At 35.7% G+C, this 22262-nt stretch overlaps 2 protein-coding genes and 1 long non-coding RNA gene across 3 annotated transcripts; 2 read left to right on the top strand and 1 right to left on the bottom strand.

The window, feature by feature from the left end:
• The first annotated feature begins 3751 nt into the window (after nt 1–3751).
• Nucleotides 3752–8360, top strand: LOC122301283 (ras-related protein RABF1). The gene is made up of 8 exons (XM_043112517.1): nt 3752–3905; nt 4181–4257; nt 4943–5026; nt 5173–5267; nt 5464–5569; nt 7535–7624; nt 7716–7802; nt 8080–8360. Exons 1-8 carry the CDS (start codon nt 3881–3883, stop codon nt 8116–8118), a joined length of 603 nt encoding a protein of 200 aa, XP_042968451.1. The 5' UTR covers nt 3752–3880; the 3' UTR covers nt 8119–8360.
• A 678-nt stretch (nt 8361–9038) lies between these two features.
• LOC122301284 lies at nt 9039–10345 on the bottom strand. The gene is made up of 2 exons (XR_006240162.1): nt 9397–10345; nt 9039–9267 (listed from the first exon to the last, which is right to left on the bottom strand). It is a non-coding gene; the product is annotated as an uncharacterized LOC122301284 (long non-coding RNA).
• Nucleotides 10346–16256: 5911 nt separating this feature from the next.
• On the top strand, nt 16257–21274 carry LOC122301282 (glycerol-3-phosphate dehydrogenase SDP6, mitochondrial). The gene is made up of 7 exons (XM_043112516.1): nt 16257–16792; nt 17533–18006; nt 18640–18971; nt 19403–19563; nt 19841–20099; nt 20614–20912; nt 20997–21274. Coding segments are annotated over exons 1-7 (1893 nt in total). The 5' UTR covers nt 16257–16425; the 3' UTR covers nt 20998–21274.
• The last annotated feature ends 988 nt before the right edge of the window (nt 21275–22262 follow it).

Genomic DNA, 22262 nt, shown 5'->3' with positions numbered 1-22262 from the left:
ATGCACCTCCATCGTACAAGTAGTAATTTAACTACTATATTAACATTAACGACGCACCGTCGTTCAGTCGATTGTGTCTAGTTGGTCAGCTCCTGATTCTCATTCAGGTCCTGTAACAAGATCTACCATTCGGGAGGAATGGTAGTTGGGACTACCACAGTGAGATTTGATTACAAATCTCAGCAAGTTAATAAAAAACTTCCACACATGCTAATGATGCATGGATGACAGTAAAATCATAAATGCATAATCAAATTCATAAGTAATTAAAGCATAACTTAGCGTATAACATAGCATAATTAACATAACTTAAATTGAAACATGAACTGAACTTGACTTGACATAAACTTGATCTGAAACTTGACTTAGTATGAACTTACTCTGAAACTTGAATTAACATGAAAAATACATACTCTACAGTTGTTGTGGCCCCATGTATTCTACGTGTAAATACATACTCCACAGTTGTTGTGGCCCCATGTATTCTACACAAACTTGACTTAACATGAAAAATACATACTCCACAGTTGTTGTGGCCCCATGTATTCTACGTGTAAATACATACTCCACAGTTATTGTGACTTCATGTATTCTACACATCACAATGCAGTTAAATACATACTCCACAGTTGTTGTGGCCCCATGTATTCTATACAAACTGAATGTACTCAATATGAAACGTGACTGGAATACGAAATGATTAGAGCCCTGACGTAACATAAACGTGATTTGAACATAACTTGAAATACATGACCAACTTAAGATAGAAACATTTCGTAACATGGCATAACATATAATAGACAACATATTTAACATGACATACTTATAATGTACAGTAATACATGACAGAATATATTCTGTATAATAGACAATTACGTGATAACTTGGCATGGCATGACATATATGATAACATACATACATACACTGTAGTTCCTTTACTTGGCACACATACACAGTAGATTGCTAGTAAGTTAAAAGCTAACTTAGCTCGATCTCCGCGTTTCTTATAAAACCTCAAGCGCGATCATGAGGAACTGTAATTAGTGATTCTAAAAGTTAGCACTAAATCACTAATAACTTGAAATATGGAAAATACTAACTTAAAGAGTAAAATTTTCATTTTACTCTCTACATGTAGGAAAATGATCGTTTTACCCATAACTTAAGGATTTTGCATACTAACTCCAAAAGTCACCAAAATTTATATGCCTCATGTAAATTTTATCCTCAACTCAAATATCAATTTATAAAAATTTAAAACTAATCACAACTATTAAAACTCCATAGGGCCGAAATTCCCATATGCTATTTCTATTGATTTTTGTTTCTAACTTGTTTTGATTAACCTTTTGATCTATGACTTATAAATATGTGATCTTCAAACCAAACCATCACATGGTTTAAAAAGATGTCCTAAAACATATATAAGCTTCTAATTCAAGATCACATTGTTAAAAATTAACCAAAACATAAATTTAGCCAAGAACATCCACACTTTGGCTTATTTGAATATCTCTTTATATAAAATTTCATATCTTTGAAACTAATATCAAATATCTTCAAAATAATAATATAACATGTATATAAGATGTTTAGGATCCTCCAATAAAATTATCAAAATCATTGGAATAGGTTTAGACCACCAAAGAGTTAAATTTTCTCAAAACAGAAACTGTTTTTCCTCTTCCAGTTTCTAAGTTTCTAAATCTAAGAAAATATTTCATCAAAACCTTTAATCATGCAAAAATCCTCAATCAATAGTCATATATACATGTTAACAATACTCCATAAAAATTTCGGACCAATATCTATCCATTAGCTTGGTCAAAAACTTCAAACTATAACATATTCTCCAGTTTATCTTCCAGAATGACCTTTCTATAGTTTACATAATATTTGACTGATCAAATGATTTTCAAATGGGACAAATAAGATATCCACATAAATTAGACTAAAAAAAGAATAACTTATATGAATGAGACTTTATAATAAAACACTTACAAAAGCTTCGAAATGGGCATGCAAAAGAACTCCTAAAAGCTGTCCGAGAGAAAGTGTTTGATATTCTTTTAATAGAAAGTATAAATGAAAATAATTTCGTGGGGAGGGGTGGCTGGAGATACTTATGGATAAGATATGGAAGAGATGAGGCTGGAGTGAGAGTTAAGTGTATGACTCTCTTACCCGAAGTGAGAGTTAAGTGTAGGACTCTCTTACCCGAAGTGAGAGTGGAGTGTAGGACTCTCTTACCTAATAATATCTACAAAAATCAACTCAAGATATTTTTACCCAATAATATCCACAAAATTATTTTAAAATATTTTTATCCAATAATATCCACAAAATTAGTTTAAGATATTTTTATCCAATAATATCCACAATTTTGAACAGACGTTTTGTCCGAAAATATGAAAAAATGTTATTGCGCCATAAGACCTTAAATAACCCTCCGAGTCTAATGGCACAAACCATAATACATTTAGACACTTCTAACTATCTCTAATAATCAAAAACACACTTCTGATACCATAATGAGTAATAACACTAACTATGTAATTAGACTAAAACCTATATGATTAATGGATTCGTGAAAACTTATAGAGTTTTCACGAGGTTCCTAAAGTCAATAGAAATTTCACAATTAAATTTCTAGCGGACTGTTACACAGACCACCATAGTTTTTTTGGGGGTGGGGAAATGATTCGGTCAAACTCTCATTTATAATTGGTTACAGAAATTGCACACGTGTCAAATTTTTATTAAAAAAATACATACAAACACTATGTTCAGTTTGAAGATAAACTCTTATACAAAATAATTTTTGGATAAAATAAAATATATATTTAATAGTGATACTATTATTTTTTCATATAAAAATATGCACCAAAAGGCTTAGCATTTACCCAACTTTCCTACATTTTATTTTATTTGTCCCATGGGCTCAGCTTGAGGCCCCAACGAGTTCTGATATTCACACAAGGCTCGGGCTTTCTGTGACTTTGTCATGATATGATTGAATGGACTACTGGCCCTTAGGCCATTTAGATGATAGTAACTTTTGGTCCGTTGAAAGGTTGGGGCAGTCTGATAAACGTGGTATAAGAGCACCTTTAATTGCTTATCTAAAGTTAAACGATAATTTTGATACATATCATATCAATTTAATTTTTAATTATTCTATTCACATAATTTTTTATATTAAAATATCTATTTTTTTATTAAATAATAATAAAATAATATAAAATAAATTTAACTTTAACTATTCATGTCAATTCTCTATATTATACATTTATTAATTATATAATAATGAGTAATTAATAATTAAAAAGATATTTATTTATTTAATGATTAATTAATATTATTTTATTATATTTTACTATTTTATTTATCATATGTTAATTATTAATCATATTTTAATTAAATTAGTAACAAGATTAATATAAAATAATAAAATAAGTATTTACTCCTTAAACAGTAATAATCAAATTTATATTTATATTTGTCAATACGGTAGTGGAAGTTAAATAATTTGAATTTAGCTAATCTATTATAAGCCTATTTTCGCCTCTAATAGTTAAAAGTTATTTTATTTTTATATATATATAATTCATTAACAATGTTTTCGGTATATAAAAAAATATTATATATATATTTTTTTATTTTGAAGTAATAGTTTTCTAATTTCTTTTTTTTTTTTTTTTGGGATAACAAGTTTTCTAATTTCTTTTTTTGGGTAAACGTGGCGTAAAGATGTACGAGATGGGCCCCATAGTGTCAAGTTCACCAGCCATTAACTACCTTGATTCCTCCCAATGCTCCCATAAACCATTTTTGCAGTATTTCGCTCTCCTCTGAACCATACTTACTGTCTCTGCTCGCCATGGGTTGCTCTTCCTCTATCCCAGGTAATCGTAGCAGGCATTTGATTGATTTTGTTGTCCTTTCGTTCTAGGGTTTGCAGTGGTTCAGATTGATTGAACAGGAATTTCTCTTCTAATTTTAATTTTGTTTAACCCAAGGCTAAATTCGGATACCCATATATGGGTTTCCGGAGTTTTTTAAATCGAGGTGCTGGAAATGGGTTTTCAGTAGGGCGATTGTCATTATGTGGGTCTGGTTGTGTGCGACTCTGTGGGGGATTTTGGTTGAATTGATTGATTGGAGGGTTTAATGTTTGCAGATAGGAGTTCTGGGCGGTTGACCGGCCCGAATTTGGAGAATGGCGGAGTGGCCGACCCAAAAAATCTTCGCGTAAAGGTACCTTGTTTCTAGAGGCAAAATATTCGAATGGCTGTTTCGGTCAACTCTTAGATTGAGATGATAGCAAGTTGTACATATGCTCTATGTATTTTTTTTCCTCGACAGTTTGCACTTGTTGTGGTTAAGGAAGTAAACGAAAGGAGAGACATCTTGTAGGATTTTATTTTGGTTCTTTTGTAACTTTATTTGACAATTCATTGTGGACATAAATCTTTGTCTTATATTGTGGACGGTAGCTGATGCTAATGTCTTGTTAATGATAGCGGATTAATTTACTTGACAATTCATTGGAGCCATTCAAGTTATATTGGCTATGCCTAGGCTCCAATTAGGTGAAAAATTATACGTGGCGTTGATCCCAATTAGTGGGGATGAATGAGTTGAGCTGAGTATAAAAAAGATCTTAATAAAATAGTATTGCATAAATTCTATAAAACTTCGGCTACAGGCCAATTGGCTTTATATTTCAGCTTCATATTTTCTACTTTCTAGTGGATTTACTAGACAGAAGGATAGTTACAAAGGAAGAGGCTCTTCTCTTGAATCCACGGTTCATTGCTGGGACAAAGGGGGACTGGGTTAGATGGAATCTACAAACCTTGGTGAAATTACTAATGTTCTTATTGTTTAACCCCTTAATGAAAGAATGGAACTAGCCTCTCAATTATTTGGTTTTGTGCAGCTGGTGTTGTTAGGTGACTCTGGAGTTGGCAAAAGCTGTATTGTTCTTCGCTTTGTTCGTGGTCAGTTTGACCCAACATCCAAGGTAAGTAATATGTTACTGTTACACACCACATTTTTTTACCTTATTTTGGTCATTGATTTTCTTTAATGAATATGGGCACCTACTCTTCCTCTTAGCCTACATTTAGGTTATAATAAACTTACATTTATTGGTTTAAATAATTTCAGGTTACTGTTGGAGCTTCATTCTTATCACAGACAATAGCTTTGCAAGATTCCACAACGGTTAAGTTTGAAATATGGGACACTGCTGGACAGGAGAGGTATTTTTCGTTAACATGCTTAAATGTATGAACTAAGTTACGTTCTGAATATTTTAGCAAAATCTCATGCTATAATGTCCTTGTTTTTATTGGAATTCTACTCCATCTCTCCTTTGCCCATGCATACTACTTTCTGCTTGCCCATGCAGACCACTTTCTGCAGGATAACATTAATGATCAATTGTGTTGTGTTCAGATATGCAGCATTGGCACCACTTTACTATCGAGGTGCTGCAGTTGCAGTAGTTGTGTATGATATAACAAGCCCAGAATCATTTGCCAAAGCACAATATTGGGTTAAGGTAGACATTTTAGGGATTGCTTATTTTTCATTATGATGTTTTGTTTTGTTTATCTCATTGTAAGATATTCTTTTTTATTTCAGCACCCTGTGTATCTCATTGTAAGATATCCTTGTTTTACTGATAAAAATAAAATAAAATTTTAGTTCAAAGTATTAGGGGATGCTTGGGGAATGAGATGGAAAGAAAATTTGCAAATAGTAGGTGTGAAAGCCGGTCGAGACCGACCAAACCGGACTGAAACTTGGATTGGTCGGTCTTGGTCCAAGGATTTCTCAACTTTTGGTCTTCGGTCCGGTCCTGGGGTGGAGTTACCTTGGACCGGACGGGACCAACCAAATTGGAAAAATATATATTTTTAATTTTTAAATATATTATACATATTATTTAATATAATAATTTTATAATTAATTATATAATTTTCATCTATTTTATTGTCATTGAACATGTAAAATATTTTTTTAAGAGTTAGTTCTATAATCCACATTAATAATTCACTTAATTTCAATTTTGTAATTTAAATAATTTTTTTTAGTAATTTATTTGAAAAAAAGAAGAAGAAAAAAAATCATTGGACCGGATAGGACCATTTTGGTCCATCACCCGGACCAGACTAACCAATTTACACCCCTAGTGAATAGTAGTAAGATGGTTTATAACTAGTAGTAAGATAGTTTGATTTAATGGTTTATTGAGTTTTAGGAAAGTAAAGAGAAAAAGTTAACTAAAAAATATTATAAAGCTAAAATATTGTTAGAATATAATTTTTTAATATTAGTTTTATTTTAAGATTTGAAAAAAAATTTATTTATTTATTTATTTTTATTTGAAAGTTTAGGAAAGTTGTAATGATTAATTTGAACGTGTTTGTGTTTGAGTAAAATTTGAGAAGGAAATGAGATTGGATGAGATGAGATGAGACCAAAACTATTTCCAAACATCTCCTTATAGTGCAAAGGGTTTGGGGGAAAGGACGGAACTTTATGATAGCCTTTTCACAAGGTGGCAAGTGACCTTCATGATGGGGTTTTACATTAAGGCCTCATATGTCTTTGCATATGAGATGAGATAAGTTGAGATAAAAGTTGAAAGTTGAATAAATATTGTTAGAATATATTTTTTTAATATTGTTTTTGTTTTTGGGATTTGAAAAAGTTGAATTGTTTATTTTATTTTGTATGGGAATTTAGGAAAATTCCAATAATTAGATGAGATGTGTTTAGAAAAGTCTTGAAAACAAACAAGGCCTAAGGTTAAGCACCTATTCTAGAATTGAACTGATTCATCCTTTATTCGCATTGAAGGTAAAAACTTTTTAATTGATATTAAAAGTTATAAAAAATTGATCTTAATAGTTTAAGATGGCTCAATATCAGAAAAAAAATTCCAAGTTTATTCCTCTCCTCACGCCCTCTCCCTCCCCAGCCTTCTCTAGGAAACATTAAAGGCACCAAGGAGTCAAGGACGATTATAAGTGTTTTGTTGCAACACACTTCGTTTCCAATCTAATATTCTTTATTGCCCATATTGTAGAACCGAATAATCTGGTTGATGTAATCATACCTGGTGATTGTGGGATTACATGTTATGCTTTACTGATAATTGTGCCAATAAAATTAGCCTAATGTTACTGGCGTATAGCAGTGCATGACTTTTGACAGAAGTTCCTTAGTCGGAACTCTGAAACACACCATTGATGCTTCACAGTTCACATAGCGCCTGAGTATGCTCTTTGAAATTTTTTATTTATGGATTAATTTTGTTAGTTGCTTCATGATAAGGTTGTATGATATCAGTTGGTAATACTTGAAGTTAGGAATCAGACTGAGAAGTAATTCGGCCGGTAATTAGGTGTTGGTAGTGGTTGGGTGATTATCAGTTGCCTAGATTTAGTTGGTAACTAGTTCCTATGGTTGACATGCAAATTTGCTTTTCCAAAAAATTGATGAATATGTCATTATACAGGAGCTACAAAAGCATGGAAGTCCTGATATAGTCATGGCCTTAGTTGGTAACAAAGCTGATCTTCATGAGAAGCGGGAAGTGCCGGTTCAGGTAAGTGCAGTATTCAGTTTGATACATTCTGTATGCTTACTAAGTAACATTCATTTTTCATGATATAAAATATCCAGTTTTTGTCTTGCAGGATGGCATTGACTATGCGGAGAAGAATGGAATGTATTTTATCGAGACATCTGCAAAGACTGCAGATAATATAAATCAGCTGTTTGAGGTATTTTTGAAATTGACTTTATTGAAATATCCATTTTCTGTTAGCAGCTATTATCGACCATAACAACTTCATATGATTGCAATTGTGGGGGGGTTTTTCTTCTTTTTGTTGGTCGTATTAACAGAAACCAAAAAAAAAAAAAAAAAAAGTTTTTTTGGTTACTTTATGGGACCGTTACAAAAATAAAAGGCCTAAAGAGAGGTTATCTCTGTAGAATACATGGTTTTTGAAATTATATGCAATTAGAAGAGTAACCATTATTCCTTTCTTCTGGCAGGAAATTGCCAAGCGGCTACCCCGCCCACCCGCTTCATGATTGCAGGACCTTGAAAGTTGGAACCGAATCAACTAAAGAATGGGTTAAGTTGTCTGGAGCCCTTTATCTGCCTGTAATATTAATCAGCTTGTGTATATTGTGATCTTTATATGTCATACTTTGGTATTTTATATGCTGAGGATTCGAACTCAGTCCTTTCAATTGCAGCTGTAAGATTCAGAATCACACTTATCAAAACGTCTTGAATTCAAAATTGAACTGAACAAGGCTATTGGAAGGAATCCCACAATTATTGCATTATCTCATAGCTACTTTAGTACAATCTAGAGAAATAATGCTCCAAAATGTTTATTATTCTTTATATATACGTTGGGACTATGCAGAGATGTTTGATAAAATAACATACTTGTTAAGTTAATTGACCTACTCAATATCGAACATCAAGAAAGATCAGTCATAGCCACATTTCATCATCACACACAGCTGAGAGAAACAAACATCTTCAAAATGAATGTGAAATTCAACATGGGAGTATTAAAAGAAATAAAGGAACAAGTATTGAGCCAAATTTTGACTGACCATATTTCAAGCATAACATGCTTCTGCCCACCGAGCAAGTATGTTCTCAAGTCTCAACTGCTGAAGTGGCTAATTCTTATAAAATGTCGTTGATGCCGTCCAGTGCACATCATTCCCCCAATATTTGGTTTTGCACATTGAGAAATACGAGGCTATATAGTTCCATAAAATGAATATCTCTGAATGTTGAATAAACAAAGGGGTGCTGCTACTCGCACGAGGGGAGCCACTGAATGTCCATTTTTTATTTTAAAACTCCTTGAACTTTAAAAAAAAAAAAATTACTAACTTATTAAAAAATATTTCTTTAACCATTAAGTATTAAAAAAAAAAAACCATCGATGAATTTTGTCGGGAGTAGTGTTTTCTTAAATAATATGAGTCACTCAATATTTGTGCCATGCATTGCAATATTGGACCATATACCAAAAGGCACAAGTCCGGTGATAAATGTAACAAATGCAAATGCTATGAAACCCAACCCTCAATTAGGGAGCACTGAGCAGAGCCAAAAGCTATTGTAAAAAAGGAAAAATACTTGGCTGTGTCAGTCTCATCAACCACAAGTTGCAGAGCACGTTTGATTTTCAGCCAGTTGCTTCTTGTCTCCTGCAAGGTTCAGATGCTGTTAACAATAATTTGCCGTTAACATGGTTAATAGACCATGTGAATCAACGAGGAAATGCTAGCTATTTTTTAATGCTAAGTTAGATTATGAAAGTAAAAGTGATAGCGAACCTGTTTTTAAGCAATCCAGCTTATTCTAGAATATTCAGCGAGCCCATGTGCTCAAATCCATAGCTTTGGAGTAGCTCTCTCCGAGACAAAGAGTAAAAAAAAAAAAAAAAAATAGAAATTAAACATCGTTATACGGTTGATCCCCAGGAATTAAAAGGATGACAATGCATTCTGTCCTTGTCTCAAATGGTCAAAATGCTTCATAGGCAACCCAGAATTTGTAATGGAAAATAAGATGAGAAGACGCTGGACGTTGACAAGAGACTCCTGCTTATGTATAATTTCTTTACTCAAAGCATCTGAATCAGCTTCTTGCGATTGAAAATTAGGATCTAGGAAGGGACAAGCCATGAAGAGCTCCTGAGCTGGGGATAGATTATCAAGCATTTCTTCCCTCGAATCTGTAAACCACTACGAAACAAAATAAATAAGTATAAATCACATTTAAGATCATTCTAACAAATTCAAGCCCTGTAAATCTGATATATCTCAACCGTTGATGGCCGGTAAAACATGAATTCTACTGAACTGAAAATAGCCACGGGAAGAAAACAGCCACGGTTTCTCATGGCTATTTTCTTTTCTACGTTTTTTCTCGGGAACCAAACAGTGAAATCATTGAGTGAGTAGAGTCACATTCTTGAGGATGTTTATGAGCTCCTTCTGGGACTTCTCCCGGTAGATGATCCAAAGAAAATTATAGCGGACGATAATAGATCTTTTCAAAAACAAAAAACAACTGCTGAGCAAAATAAAATAGTTAAATTAGGTTGTTAGAACCTCAGGGATGTGATAGTGAGAGAAGCATTGTCTAGGCTCTGAATCTGAGCCATTGGAGCTAAATTTCCCCAACTGTATGAACCGAGAATCTCTCTCTCCTAGAATGGAGAGTGGAGACTGGAAGAGGGACGTGGTAGCCTAGTTAGAGGCTTGGAATGGGCCAGGAGAAATTGCGTTTTCAACATATAGGCTCGGCATCCCTCTGTCATCGGCTGGTAATGGACCCGGGCCTGTTTATCTTATCAATAGTAGTGTGTTAATAGGTGGGCTTAGACTTGACTACCAACCCAATACTCCGGCCGAATAACTGTTCGGCTCCCTCTCTATTTCATGAAGCCTTTTTAATAAGAAAAACAAATCGACAAAATATGCTTCCAAAATTTTTTTGAAAAAAATACCAACATTTTTATTGATAAGATACACCGAAATCGGCGAAATGTGTTAAAGTTTATATTTTTTCATTTAGAAATTATATTTTCAGTTATATAGTGTGTAGTCTTTACACACTCTATTTAAAAAAGTGATAAATCTAAACTCTAGATGAAAAAATTATTTTTTTATGGTGGTGTCTCTAATTTTTTTCAAAATGAATACGTAGAGATTACACATTTCAAGACTGTATATTGTATCATCCTTTTATTTTTCATATATTATCGACTACAAAATCATATTGCTTTTGAAGGGAATTTCATATTGAAATATTAGGAATAACCCTTGGCTATTTAATTTAAGGGGAATGCCTTGGAATGGTTAGGCTGTTTTCAGGCCTTTTAATAGCCTCTAGTAATAAGGTGCCATCTCAACATTGCACAAGTTATAGCCGTGAGGATCACCACATGATATTTCTATCTAGAATTAAAAACACTACGAATGAATTGATTTCCCTTCCCTCTCCTACCAGATGAGTTGTGCTTGTTGCTTCCACCAACCGTTGCCACCACTACCAGACTAGCGCTACCAGTTCGATGCAACCGATCCGTGTATTTTATGGCCCATTTTGAACTTTTATGCCATCCTCTAGTGGGTTCTAGCAACAACATCCAATCTCTCAACAATTATTTACAGAACATAACCATCACATCACGTTAAACATATCCTTCCTTAGGACTGTTCATATGGGCTGGGTAAAACCCGGCTCAGTCCGAAATTCCAGTTTCGGGTTTCGGCCCGGGTCAAATCCGGGCTGAAATCTGAATTTAAAAAACCGTATGGATCCGATCCGGGTACCGGATTTTAAATCCGGGTCCCAGATTTAAAACCTGGTACCCGGGTTGTATAAAATGGAAAAGGTTGCCCTAGCCGTCAACCCCCCCAACCCGTTTCGTCTTCGCCCAAATTCTCAGAATTCCCTCGTCCCCCAATTTCCTTTCTCTCATCTACTCTCTCTCTCTCTCTATTCCTACTTAGGCTGTGCCCAAAAGGCAAATTGACGGCACTAGTTGAGGCGGAGCTGCTCCTGCCAGCAAACCGCTAAATGCTTTTCTCCTATCGTTCCCGACGATCTCTACATCGTCGGAGTTCGTCTGTAGATGAGCTCCTCTTCCCTCTCCGCTTCTCATTTTCCCCCCTTATTCCAGCACGTTTAAGCAATGTTTTATTATCCGAACGCAAAGAAAACTTACGTATATATATATATATATATATATATATATATATATATATATATATATATATATATATATATATATATATATATATATATATATATATATATATATATATATATATATATATATATATATAGAACTTGGCTGGATTCGTAGAAAAGAGGATTGGGATTTGAACGACGGATATCGGAAAAGTAGAAGAAGATGCAATTGATGTTTTCAACCGAAGCATTTTTTTTTTTTTTTTAAAACCCGGTTTCGACTTGGAACCCAGAATCCAGGTTTTTAAAAACCTGGATTCATCCGGATTTCGGCCCGTTTCTGGCCCGGATGAATCCAGTCTGGATTTCGGCCCAGATTTAAAATTCAAGTTCCGGTTTGGGTAAACCCGGATTTCCGGGTTGGAACCCGGATGAACAGCCCTATCCTTCATATGGCTCTTCAACAATGTATTCATTGTAGTCTATTTTATAGAAATCACCAAGCTTGAAACAAAACTCTTCAAATTGAAAAAACACAATATTTTGATTTTTCATGTAGATTATTTTACAGAAATCACTTCTAAGGAATTGAATCACCAATCAGAACTAATATTTTTTCCTTCTCCATAGTCCAATATTGCTTAGTACGTGGAGTCCCTTTAACGTCCTAGCTGTGGTTTGAGGAGATCCACACCCATGGTTCGAGCACAATACACCAGATGAGCACATGATAATCATTATGAGAGATAAATTCCAGACTTTCCATGGTTCTATATGCATATTGTTAAAAAATTACCTGTTGTAGTTGACGACGTCAAGCGGCAATGTAGCGAGTGCTTGGTGGATTTCTATAGCCTTGCGATGTCAAGGGGTGATGGTTGAATGGAGAGAAGGGTCACAGGGTCTCTATGTCAAGGTTCACAGCGGGCAACGATGGAAGAGATGTTCAGGGGGTCACAATGGTGAGATGGGAGAGAGTGGCAGGGGTGAGGGATCTAGAAGATGTGGTCACGACTTCGACCGATGAGAGAAAGGAGAGGGGTGAGGGATTTGCGAGAGATAGCATAAATTTTTCATGGGGGTTTGTGTGCCGCACAGTCCCTGTGGGTGAGCTACGTGGCAAAAAATCATTGGAGACTATTTTTTTACCCTTTAACAATGTGACTGATTAGAAGATGAACTCTTAATCTAAATAAATAACATTATTTAAAGCTTTCCAATCTTGATTACTTTTAAGAGTGTAAAAAAAAAAAAAATCAGTGAACCAGATCGGACAAATTGGTGGAATCTAAGACTGTTCATATGGATCGGGTAAAGCTCGGAACCCGTATTTATAGAAACTTGATGCAACCGGTCCGGACTCGGGTATAAAACCAAGTTTCGTATTATACCTGGTTAACAATCGGGTTTGTATATAATGCCCAAAACAAACGAGACTCGTGACTTCGGTGTCCTCTCTCTCTCTCTCTCTCTCTCTCTCTCTCTCTCTCTCTCTCTCTCATCTCTCTCTCTCTCTCTCTCTCTCTCTCTCTCTCTCTCTCTCTCTCTCATTACGAACTTAAGGAGAAATGTGAAACCCTAACCTCCTTTCATGACATCTTCCCGCCGTCTCTCTCTCGTCATCGTCGCTGGCCGGACTTCGATCAGTAAGTCTCTCTCTCTCTCTCTCTCTCTCTCTCTCTCTCTCTCTCTCTCTCTCTCTCTCTCTCTCTCTCTCTCTCTCTCACTTCGGTAACCGTCTCTCTCGCACTTCGATAACTCTCTCTCTCTCTCTCACTTCGGTAACCGTCTCTCTCGCACTTCGATAACTCTCTCTCTCTCTCGATCTCGATCTATGATCAATGCCTTTGAACAAATCTCTTATGGGTATAAAGTTTATGCTGTTGTTTTGCTAGATCTGTTCTCTTTGTTTATAAACATGGGGTTTTTTTTTATCTGTTTTGTTCTGTGATCAATGCCTTTGAACAAATCTGATGTGGTTATAAAGTATATGTTGTTATTTTGCTAGATCTGCTCTTTTTTGTTAAACATTATTTTTTTTTAGCATTTTTGTTTTGATTATTCTGTTTCTAGTATTTTGTTTCTTCTATACTTTATCTAAAGAAGATAGTATTTGTATGAGATTTTTATTTTTGTTTTTTCTGCTATATGGCAGTGCTCTGCATCTTATTTTGATATAGTTTCTTTTTGTCGCTTTGTAAAGTGTAAATGCTATGCATTTAATCAATCATGTCTGTAATATAGATATTTGTTTGGTAGATAAAGATTCCTACTTGTTCTTGATGAATGTTTGAACCCAAGGCCTTGTACAACATACGTTCAAAATAAACAAACTCGTATATAGCTCGATGTTATCTCATCTGTGATTTACATGATATGATGCCTAGTGAATGAATGGCATGAAAACAGAGGGTCAGAAAATCCTATTGCCATGTGCTTCGTAGAATTCTGCAGTACTTATTATGTATTTTGATGGAATAGCTTTGAAATTTTCTGATGAAAATTGTTCGATTAGAATCTTTATGGCATATGTGCATATGATAATTTCACTTGAGGTGTTGGGTTTTGACTACTTGTGACACAGTCCATTCATTGGTTTGATACATGCAGGGAATTGCAAAGACATTGGTAAGAGCTGCCATTCAAGAGGCTGCAAAGAAGAAAGAGATGAGATATGGTGACATAAAGAAAATTGAAAAGGGAGTAAGGCGTCATTTCCATGATGATATTACTGTAATATTTATCTTGACCACCAAAGGGGTTCCTCGAATGGAAGATTTAACCGCAATACGCTTTCATGCACTAATGCACCAGTTGACATCTTCTCCCTAAATGTAGATGAGGCTGAAGATGAACTTCTTCACCTAGTTTTGTAGAGAAACAAAACCCTTTGAGGCTGAGGACTATATCATGCGTTTTTCTATTTGTTAGTTCTTTTTATTTTTTATTTTTATTTTTTCTAGAAATAAGGTTTGAATATAGAAAGGTACAGTCCTACTGATAATTGAGTTTGATGGATGCTGATGGGATCAAGCTGCCATAGGTTATGCAACTGAAGTTCTAGCTGCATTAGTCGCTCGGTTGTTGATTTTGCCTCGTTTGAGTTGATTATAGTAAATCCCAGAGGAAAGATTGTTGCATGCATTTTACATGATAAATATTTTGGCTTTATATATTAAAAGAAATTATGCTTTTCAATATCTTTTCTTGAAAAAATTGTTGTAAAATATAGGCTTTTTAAAAAAAAAAAAAAAAAATTATGCCTACCAAGTTTTCAACAATATCTATTTTCTTGAAAACATTTAGTAATATATGTTTTGGTTATCAAAAAATAAAAACCGGGTTTATTCTGGGACCCGGATTTTCGAATTGTAAAAACCTAGATTCAACCGGGTTTCGAATCGGATTAAAATCCGGACTAATCCAGTCCGGAACCCACTCTGAATTTTAGATCCAGGTTCCGAACTGGGTATACCCGGTCCAGTACCCGTTTGAACACCCATAGTGGAATCAGTCTTGTCCCGAGTTTGATTTAGTTCGGTATCAGTTTTATTTTTCTTAAAACCAATTTAAATCGGTCTAGTTGTAATTTTTCTTTTTTCTAAAATAAGATCGGATCGAACTGGTTTATATATTTTTTAATTTTTTCTATTGTATATAATTTTTATATATAATATATAATTATATATAAAATAATTTTGTATTATATGATAAATTATTAATTAATATAATATTAAATTTTAAAATCTTATATCATTTTGTTTATTGTATTAATAGTTATACTAATATTATATAGTACATATTAATTGTTATACTAATAATATATCATTATATTCTATAATACAATTATAATATATATTATAATATACTACAATATATTAGTACTATAGTATTATACACTATAATATATTATATTATATAATAATATAGTACATTAAAATTAGAAAACCGTACCGAATCGGACTAGAAATCGGTAAAACCGGAGTACTGGTTTAGGAAGATAATCAATATATAATCGGTTTTAAAAAATATAAAATCGAGACATACCGATTTGATCTTAAATTTTATCTAAAACTGAACTGGACGAGACCAATTACCTCCCTAAAATTTACTTTGGGTTAATTTATTGCAACATAAAAAGATTAAAAAAATTGGCATATATGTGTGGACATGGTTTATATTTATTCATATTATTTTATCTTAAATAATTTATAATCCCTTGGAAATTGTGAAATTCGCGTCTAGTTTTCGCCCTCATTAGCAAGTTTGTAAATTTCGAATAAAAAGATTAAAAGGAAAGAGAATTTACTTCACCCACACGTTAACACACTATTTATGGTTAAATTTATTACAATTAAAAATAAGGTAAAAAATTCAATCAATTTTTAATATTAATATAGTTGATGTAAAACGCATGTACTAAATGCTTAAACAAATAAAACTTATAGATAAATTATATATTTTAAATGTTATTCTGGCTGCCTCATTTTGTTTTTTTTTTTAATTGGTATTCTGGCACTCTGTAATATTGAGTTCCATGCTTTTCCCACTATTTCCCAAAAATTCAATTGACCGATTCCCAAAGCAACCTCATCGTAACTGAATCAATCCTCCGATTCCCTCATCAGCATCATCATTATCTCTCTCACAGAACGCACCGGATGGCCACCGCCGTTCGCCTGAGCCGCCGCCTTGGTGCCGCGGCAATTGCCGCCACAGCCGGAGGGGCAGTCCTTCTCTACCAGCCCACGTTAGCCGCCAACGACCGCGGTGGTGGCCCCCAGCTCGCGGCTATTAGGCAGAAGATCAGCGACCCGAACGCCGTCGTTCCATCCAGAACGGTCCAGGAGTCGGCTCTAATCGGGGCCAGCTCGGCTAACCCACTCGACGTCCTCGTGATCGGCGGCGGGGCCACAGGATGCGGCGTCGCCCTCGACGCGGTCACCAGGGGCCTCCGAGTCGGGCTGGTCGAGCGAGAGGATTTCTCTTCTGGCACGTCCTCGAGGTCCACAAAGCTCATTCATGGAGGTATGTGCGTGTATATTCATTATCGACATAAAAGTTCTTTGTGCATGTACCTTATCTATCTATATGTGTTTTAGTGAATTCTGAGTGTTTGGTTTTGTTCGCTGTTTAGGATCTCGGTTCCTGCACTGATTGGAGTAGTTGATTTTTCTTGCACATTTTTCGATTTTTTATGCGATAAGCAACGAATTCCTTGTATGAAGTTATTTTCGTGATTGAAAACTTTTCCCTTTGAAATCGACTGTGGATGTTACTAGTTTTTGTAATTGATGGAAAATTTGGTGAATCAGGTTTATTATATATTTAGAACAATTTTTCTCGTGTTTCAGTTTCTTAGTGATTTTGAATTATGCTAATGTTAGTGGGTTTGGCATACGCATTACTAGTTGAGAAAGAAGTGAATCTTTTCACATATGTCGCATTCGCTATGGCTCCGGCGATTACTTTTCTAGTGATTTGATCATTATGGATTCATTTATCAGCCACTGTGTGCCGTACTAAAAAATCTGATTGGTTGACTGTGGAGGGTATGTTTGCTTTCACAGGTTGGTATTGGGAAGGATAATCCTACTAAGTTTGTCAGTGACTTTGATTTCCCTCGAAACCAAGGCAACAATCTTTTTTGTAAAGAGTTGCAGGATGTTAATCGTGTCATTGAGCTCTTGGCTTATATTTTCGTCACGTGTAGTTGTCTTTTAGCGGATGAACTAATTGTTATTTGTATGCCTTTGTACTGCTTTCAGGAGTTCGTTACTTGGAGAAAGCTGTCTTTAATCTTGACTATGGGCAATTGAAGCTGGTATTCCATGCGCTTGAGGAACGTAAACAGGTTATTGGGAATGCACCACACCTATGCCATGCTTTACCATGCATGACACCGTGTTTTGACTGGTTTGAGGTAGTATACTACTGGATGGGCTTGAAAATGTACGATTTGGTCGCAGGACCACGCCTATTGCATTTGTCCAGATATTATTCTGCACAAGAGTCCAGTGAGCTCTTCCCCACACTTGCCAGGAAGGGTAAAGATAGAAACCTAAAGGGAACGGTGGTTTATTATGACGGCCAGATGAATGACTCACGACTTAATGTTGGATTGGCATGCACTGCGGCATTAGCTGGTGCAGCGGTGCTTAACCATGCAGAAGTAGTATCATTTTTGAAAGATGAAGTTGGCGAGCGCATAATTGGTGCACGGATTCGAGACAATTTATCAGGTACAGGAAGCACACTTCAGAATCTGCTGGAGATATTTACCATGTCAATATCAGTTTCTTTCCCATAAGTTAAAATTTAATAATGATAAGGGTGTTCCCCAAGTGTTAGACTACAGGAGAACTAGACTTGGTAATAGAATCCTTAAAGGCAGTTGGTGACTCTTTGACAGTTGGCTAGCAGAACAAAGAGTCCCATTTTTATTTGCACAAAAGGAAGCTTAAACATAGGGAGGACACGACTAACTGTGCAAAAGCCTGGTCCTTCGTGGCAAAGGAAGTGGAGCAAATTTCCATGATGCAATGGCAATCAATAATAAATTTATGCACTGAAATCAAGTTCTTGGTTATCTGAGGTACATGCAAGATATAACCAAGATGGATAACCAAGATGAATTTGGGTGTGGGATTACATCTCTCTCTCTCTCTCTCTCTCTCTCTCTCTCTCTCTCTCTCTCTCTCTCTCTCTCTCTCTCTCTCTCTCTCTCTCTCTCTCTCTGTGACAAATGCTAGTGCATAAGTGCTCTGAACCATGCATGCACACATCGCACTCAATTTGTACTGAATTTTCTTGAAGCTAGGGTAACTAAAGTTGGTTAATTTTCATGATCCTTACTGTATTTCAAAGTGAACCAGGCAAAGAGTTCAATTCGTATGCAAAAGTAATTGTCAATGCGGCTGGGCCATTTTGTGATTCTGTGAGGAAAATGGCCAATAAAGATGCACGATCTATGATCAGTCCTAGCAGTGGCGTGCATATTGTTCTTCCTGATTACTATTCACCTGAAGGAATGGGTTTGATTGTTCCTAAAACTAAGGATGGACGTGTTGTCTTCATGCTGCCATGGTTGGGACGAACAGTTGCTGGAACTACAGATTCCAACACTCCCATCACTTTGCTTCCAGAACCACATGAAGATGAAATTCAATTTATATTGGACGCCATCAGTGATTATCTTAATGTTAAGGTATGTTTTATTGTCAACATCGTCCTCTTTCGGTGTCTGTGTTCTACACTTCTCTTACATAGAATAGAATTTGATCCTTTTCTTTCATTCTTGGACTTTGTTCGGTTAAGTTATGCTCCCAACAGGATTCTTTAAGTTGAAAGAATCATGGTGGCTTGGATATATTGCTACCATTATTGTACAAACAAGCTAGCTGTATTAATTTATTCTTTTACTTGTTAATAGATATCTGAAAGTTCAGAGGTTAGAGTGGTAAAAATAGTTCTTTGTTTACTCCTTTGCTGTAAGGATTTCTCCTTCTATTGAAGTTTCATCCATGTTGATGCTTTGATAAATCTACAGCAGTCGAAGGCATTAGTGCTAGTGACTCCTTTTCGGAGTCTCTCTTTCCTATTGATTGTGGTGACCAGATTAATGCTGTGGAAGTGCAGGTAAGGCGAATGGATGTTCTTTCAGCATGGAGTGGTATACGCCCATTGGCAATGGATCCATCTGCCAAAAACACAGAGAGTATCTCCAGGGATCACGTTGTCTGCGAAGATTATCCTGGTTTGGTCACAATTACGGGTGGGAAGTGGACTACATACCGTAGGTAAGATTGCTAAGGTTGAGCTGGAATCCTTACTAATAACTTATTGGAGAGTGGCATACTGGCAAGAGTTACTCTATCATGTTCTTTCAACTTTCTATTGATTAACAACAATAAGTTTGATGTGTGTAAATGTCCGTGCAAGATGTTTAATCTACTTGAAATAATACCAATAGACTTAATTTTGTTCTAAATGAAAGTGATCTAGGCCATTTGAGTCAGTGCCTGTACGTCATCTCCAATCTTTTTTGCATAATGTGCTTACTAGAAATACTCTCAGCATGGCAGAAGATGCAGTCAATGCAGCCATAAAGTCTGGAAAGCTGAGCCCAGCCAGTAATTGTTTAACTCACAACCTGCAGCTTGTTGGTGGAGATGGATGGGATCCTGCATCATTTACAGCTCTTGCACAACAGTATGTACGCATGAAGAAGACTCACAGTGGAAAAGTCGTTCCTGGTGTAATGGACACTGCAGCAGCAAAGCATTTGTCTCGTGCATATGGAACTTTTGCTGACCATGTGGCTGCCATAGCTCAGGTTGGTTTGTCTTACTCTAGTCTTCATTTTATAGCTTTAAGACTTGGGATGTTTCTTTCTATCTTCCTATTATAATTTTTTTCCTGTGAGTTTAAATTTGTATTAGTTGTCGTGCAGTTTGGCAATTGTCACTTCCTGAAGTATACTATTTATGCTAAAAAAAAAAGAATTAAAGAACAGAGTGAAATGGATTCTAGCATTGCTCTTCATAACATGCAAGAGCTATTTTTGCCATTCTCTTAAAGTTTTGACCGGGCAAAGTTTGATTGTTAGCATGGGGATGCTCGTATTCTGATAAAGCAATTGCATTCTGAAAACTATGTAGGTTTTTTTTTTAAAGTATTTTTATTTAAGGAATTGTTTAAGCAATACTTTGAGCCCTTGCAAGTTGACAAACAAACTTGGAGCATTTCATGATTTTAGTGTGACAGACATTTCTTTGAACCTGATTCATCTTTATTCTTTGATTTGTTGGCTAACCTTTTGTGGCTTGTTTTCTTCTTTTGTTCTTTAGAATGAAAACCTGGGGAAGAGGCTTGCCCATGGATATCCTTTTCTTGAGGCTGAGGTTGCATACTGTGCTCGGAATGAATACTGTGAATCTGCTGTCGATTTCATTGCTAGGAGATCCCGGCTTGCTTTCCTTGACACCGATGCAGCAGGTCGGGCATTGCCGCGCATAATTGAGATATTGGCTACCGAGCACAAGTGGGACAAGTCAAGGCGGAAGCAAGAGTTTCAGAAGGCTACAGAATTTTTGGGTACTTTCAAGTCAGCGAAGAATGCTCAATTCCGTGATGGAAAACACATATAGTAAGTCGTAATACTAGTTTATTTATTTATTCCATACTTTGAAAAGTGTTGTATAATTATTGGATATTATTTGTCGTGAGACAGGATCGATAAAGAGCTGAGGAGCCCGTTTGTTTCATTTCATTTCAAATTGTTGGCCACAGATTTTCCAATCATATTGTTGTGCGAGGAAGTTTGAACGGCTCTCTATTTTTCCCCTCCTCTTTTACATTGTGAGGCTGAGTAAAAGTTTATACAACAGATGGGTATGTCACCCTTCCAGGTCACAGATTACATATTTGAAAAGGAAATTGATTCTCTCGAGTTTGTGATACTATCTGCCCAAAATAATGTGATTCATATTAAAACTGGTTGATTCCATATACTTCAGTCTTTTTGGCTATACGCCTTTAAATCGGTGGATATTTTAGTTTTCCGTTGACTTACTTGATGAATATTTGGTAGTTACCTTACTATTTTGTAAAATGGGAAATGATATTTGCAGTTTTATAACGTGCAATTTTTTGAAAAAAATGAATATATACAAGATCTATATGAAAAAAATTAATTTATGATAAATTGCACTCTTCTTTAAAAGAAGTGTATGAAATTTGTCTAATACATGACTGTAGTTAACATTAGTCATATCAGAGCATTGGCAATGGCCTCGCCATTGCCCATGCAAGTCTAAAATGGAGCATAAATTTGTAAAAATTCATCTGCAATGGCCTAGCTAAAACTTGAAAGTTTAACATAACTGATACAGTAATTGTATCCCTTCCTCCAAACTTGGCGAGCGACTGTTGTCCAGCCAAAACTTATTTTATTCTTTCCGCTCCTTCATCTGCAATTGATTTGCTCCTTCATTTTTTTTTTTTTTTTTTCTCTACGCTGGAGCTCCGTCACATGGAAGTGTTTTCGTTTTCAGTAATTGGAGAATTTCCGTCCAGCCACTTGTGGGCCGCCCAGCTCCGTCGCAGCTGACCTCCGTCCACCTCACTGTCATTGACCAATGAGCTCTGTTTTTAGGAAAGAAAAACAGGGCTGCCAACTGGAGCCTTGCTTACGCCGCTGCACCTCTACATCGCCTTAGAAGATGCCGCCGAGTACTGCACGTCAGTCGCACTAACAGCCGCGTCTCACAGTGAGGTTCTTCCCCTCAACGCCGTGCGATTTGTTTTTCAAATTCATCTCCGTTCTCTCTTTGATGATCACTCTATCTCTCTCTCAGTCACGAGGCCATGCAGATCGACGGTGTTTTCTTCTGGCGCAGCTGACTTCCGTTGAGCCACTTGTGGGCCGCCCAACTCTGTCGCATGCCTCTGTCTCTGTTTTCATTTTCATTTTCATTTTTGCATGCCTCCGTCGCCC

This window comes from Carya illinoinensis, chromosome 2 (genome assembly GCF_018687715.1).
Source record: "Carya illinoinensis cultivar Pawnee chromosome 2, C.illinoinensisPawnee_v1, whole genome shotgun sequence".
Taxonomy (NCBI): domain Eukaryota; kingdom Viridiplantae; phylum Streptophyta; class Magnoliopsida; order Fagales; family Juglandaceae; genus Carya; species Carya illinoinensis.
Note: the sequence above shows the minus strand (reverse complement) of the source record. Positions and strands in the feature narration are given on the sequence as shown.

What these genes read in the sequence shown, in the direction of transcription:
- LOC122301283 (XM_043112517.1), top strand. Translation starts at nt 3,881, where the DNA reads ATGGGTTGCTCTTCCTCTATCCCAG. An exon ending in TTGCTCTTCCTCTATCCCAG is followed by an intron (nt 3,906 to 4,180) that starts GTAATCGTAGCA and finishes TAATGTTTGCAG; the next exon opens with ATAGGAGTTCTGGGCGGTTG. An exon ending in ATATAAATCAGCTGTTTGAG is followed by an intron (nt 7,803 to 8,079) that starts GTATTTTTGAAA and finishes TTCTTCTGGCAG; the next exon opens with GAAATTGCCAAGCGGCTACC.
- LOC122301282 (XM_043112516.1), top strand. Translation starts at nt 16,426, where the DNA reads ATGGCCACCGCCGTTCGCCTGAGCCGCCGCCTTGGTGCCGCGGCAATT. An exon ending in GTGATTATCTTAATGTTAAG is followed by an intron (nt 18,972 to 19,402) that starts GTATGTTTTATT and finishes GTGGAAGTGCAG; the next exon opens with GTAAGGCGAATGGATGTTCT. An exon ending in AAGTGGACTACATACCGTAG is followed by an intron (nt 19,564 to 19,840) that starts GTAAGATTGCTA and finishes AAATACTCTCAG; the next exon opens with CATGGCAGAAGATGCAGTCA.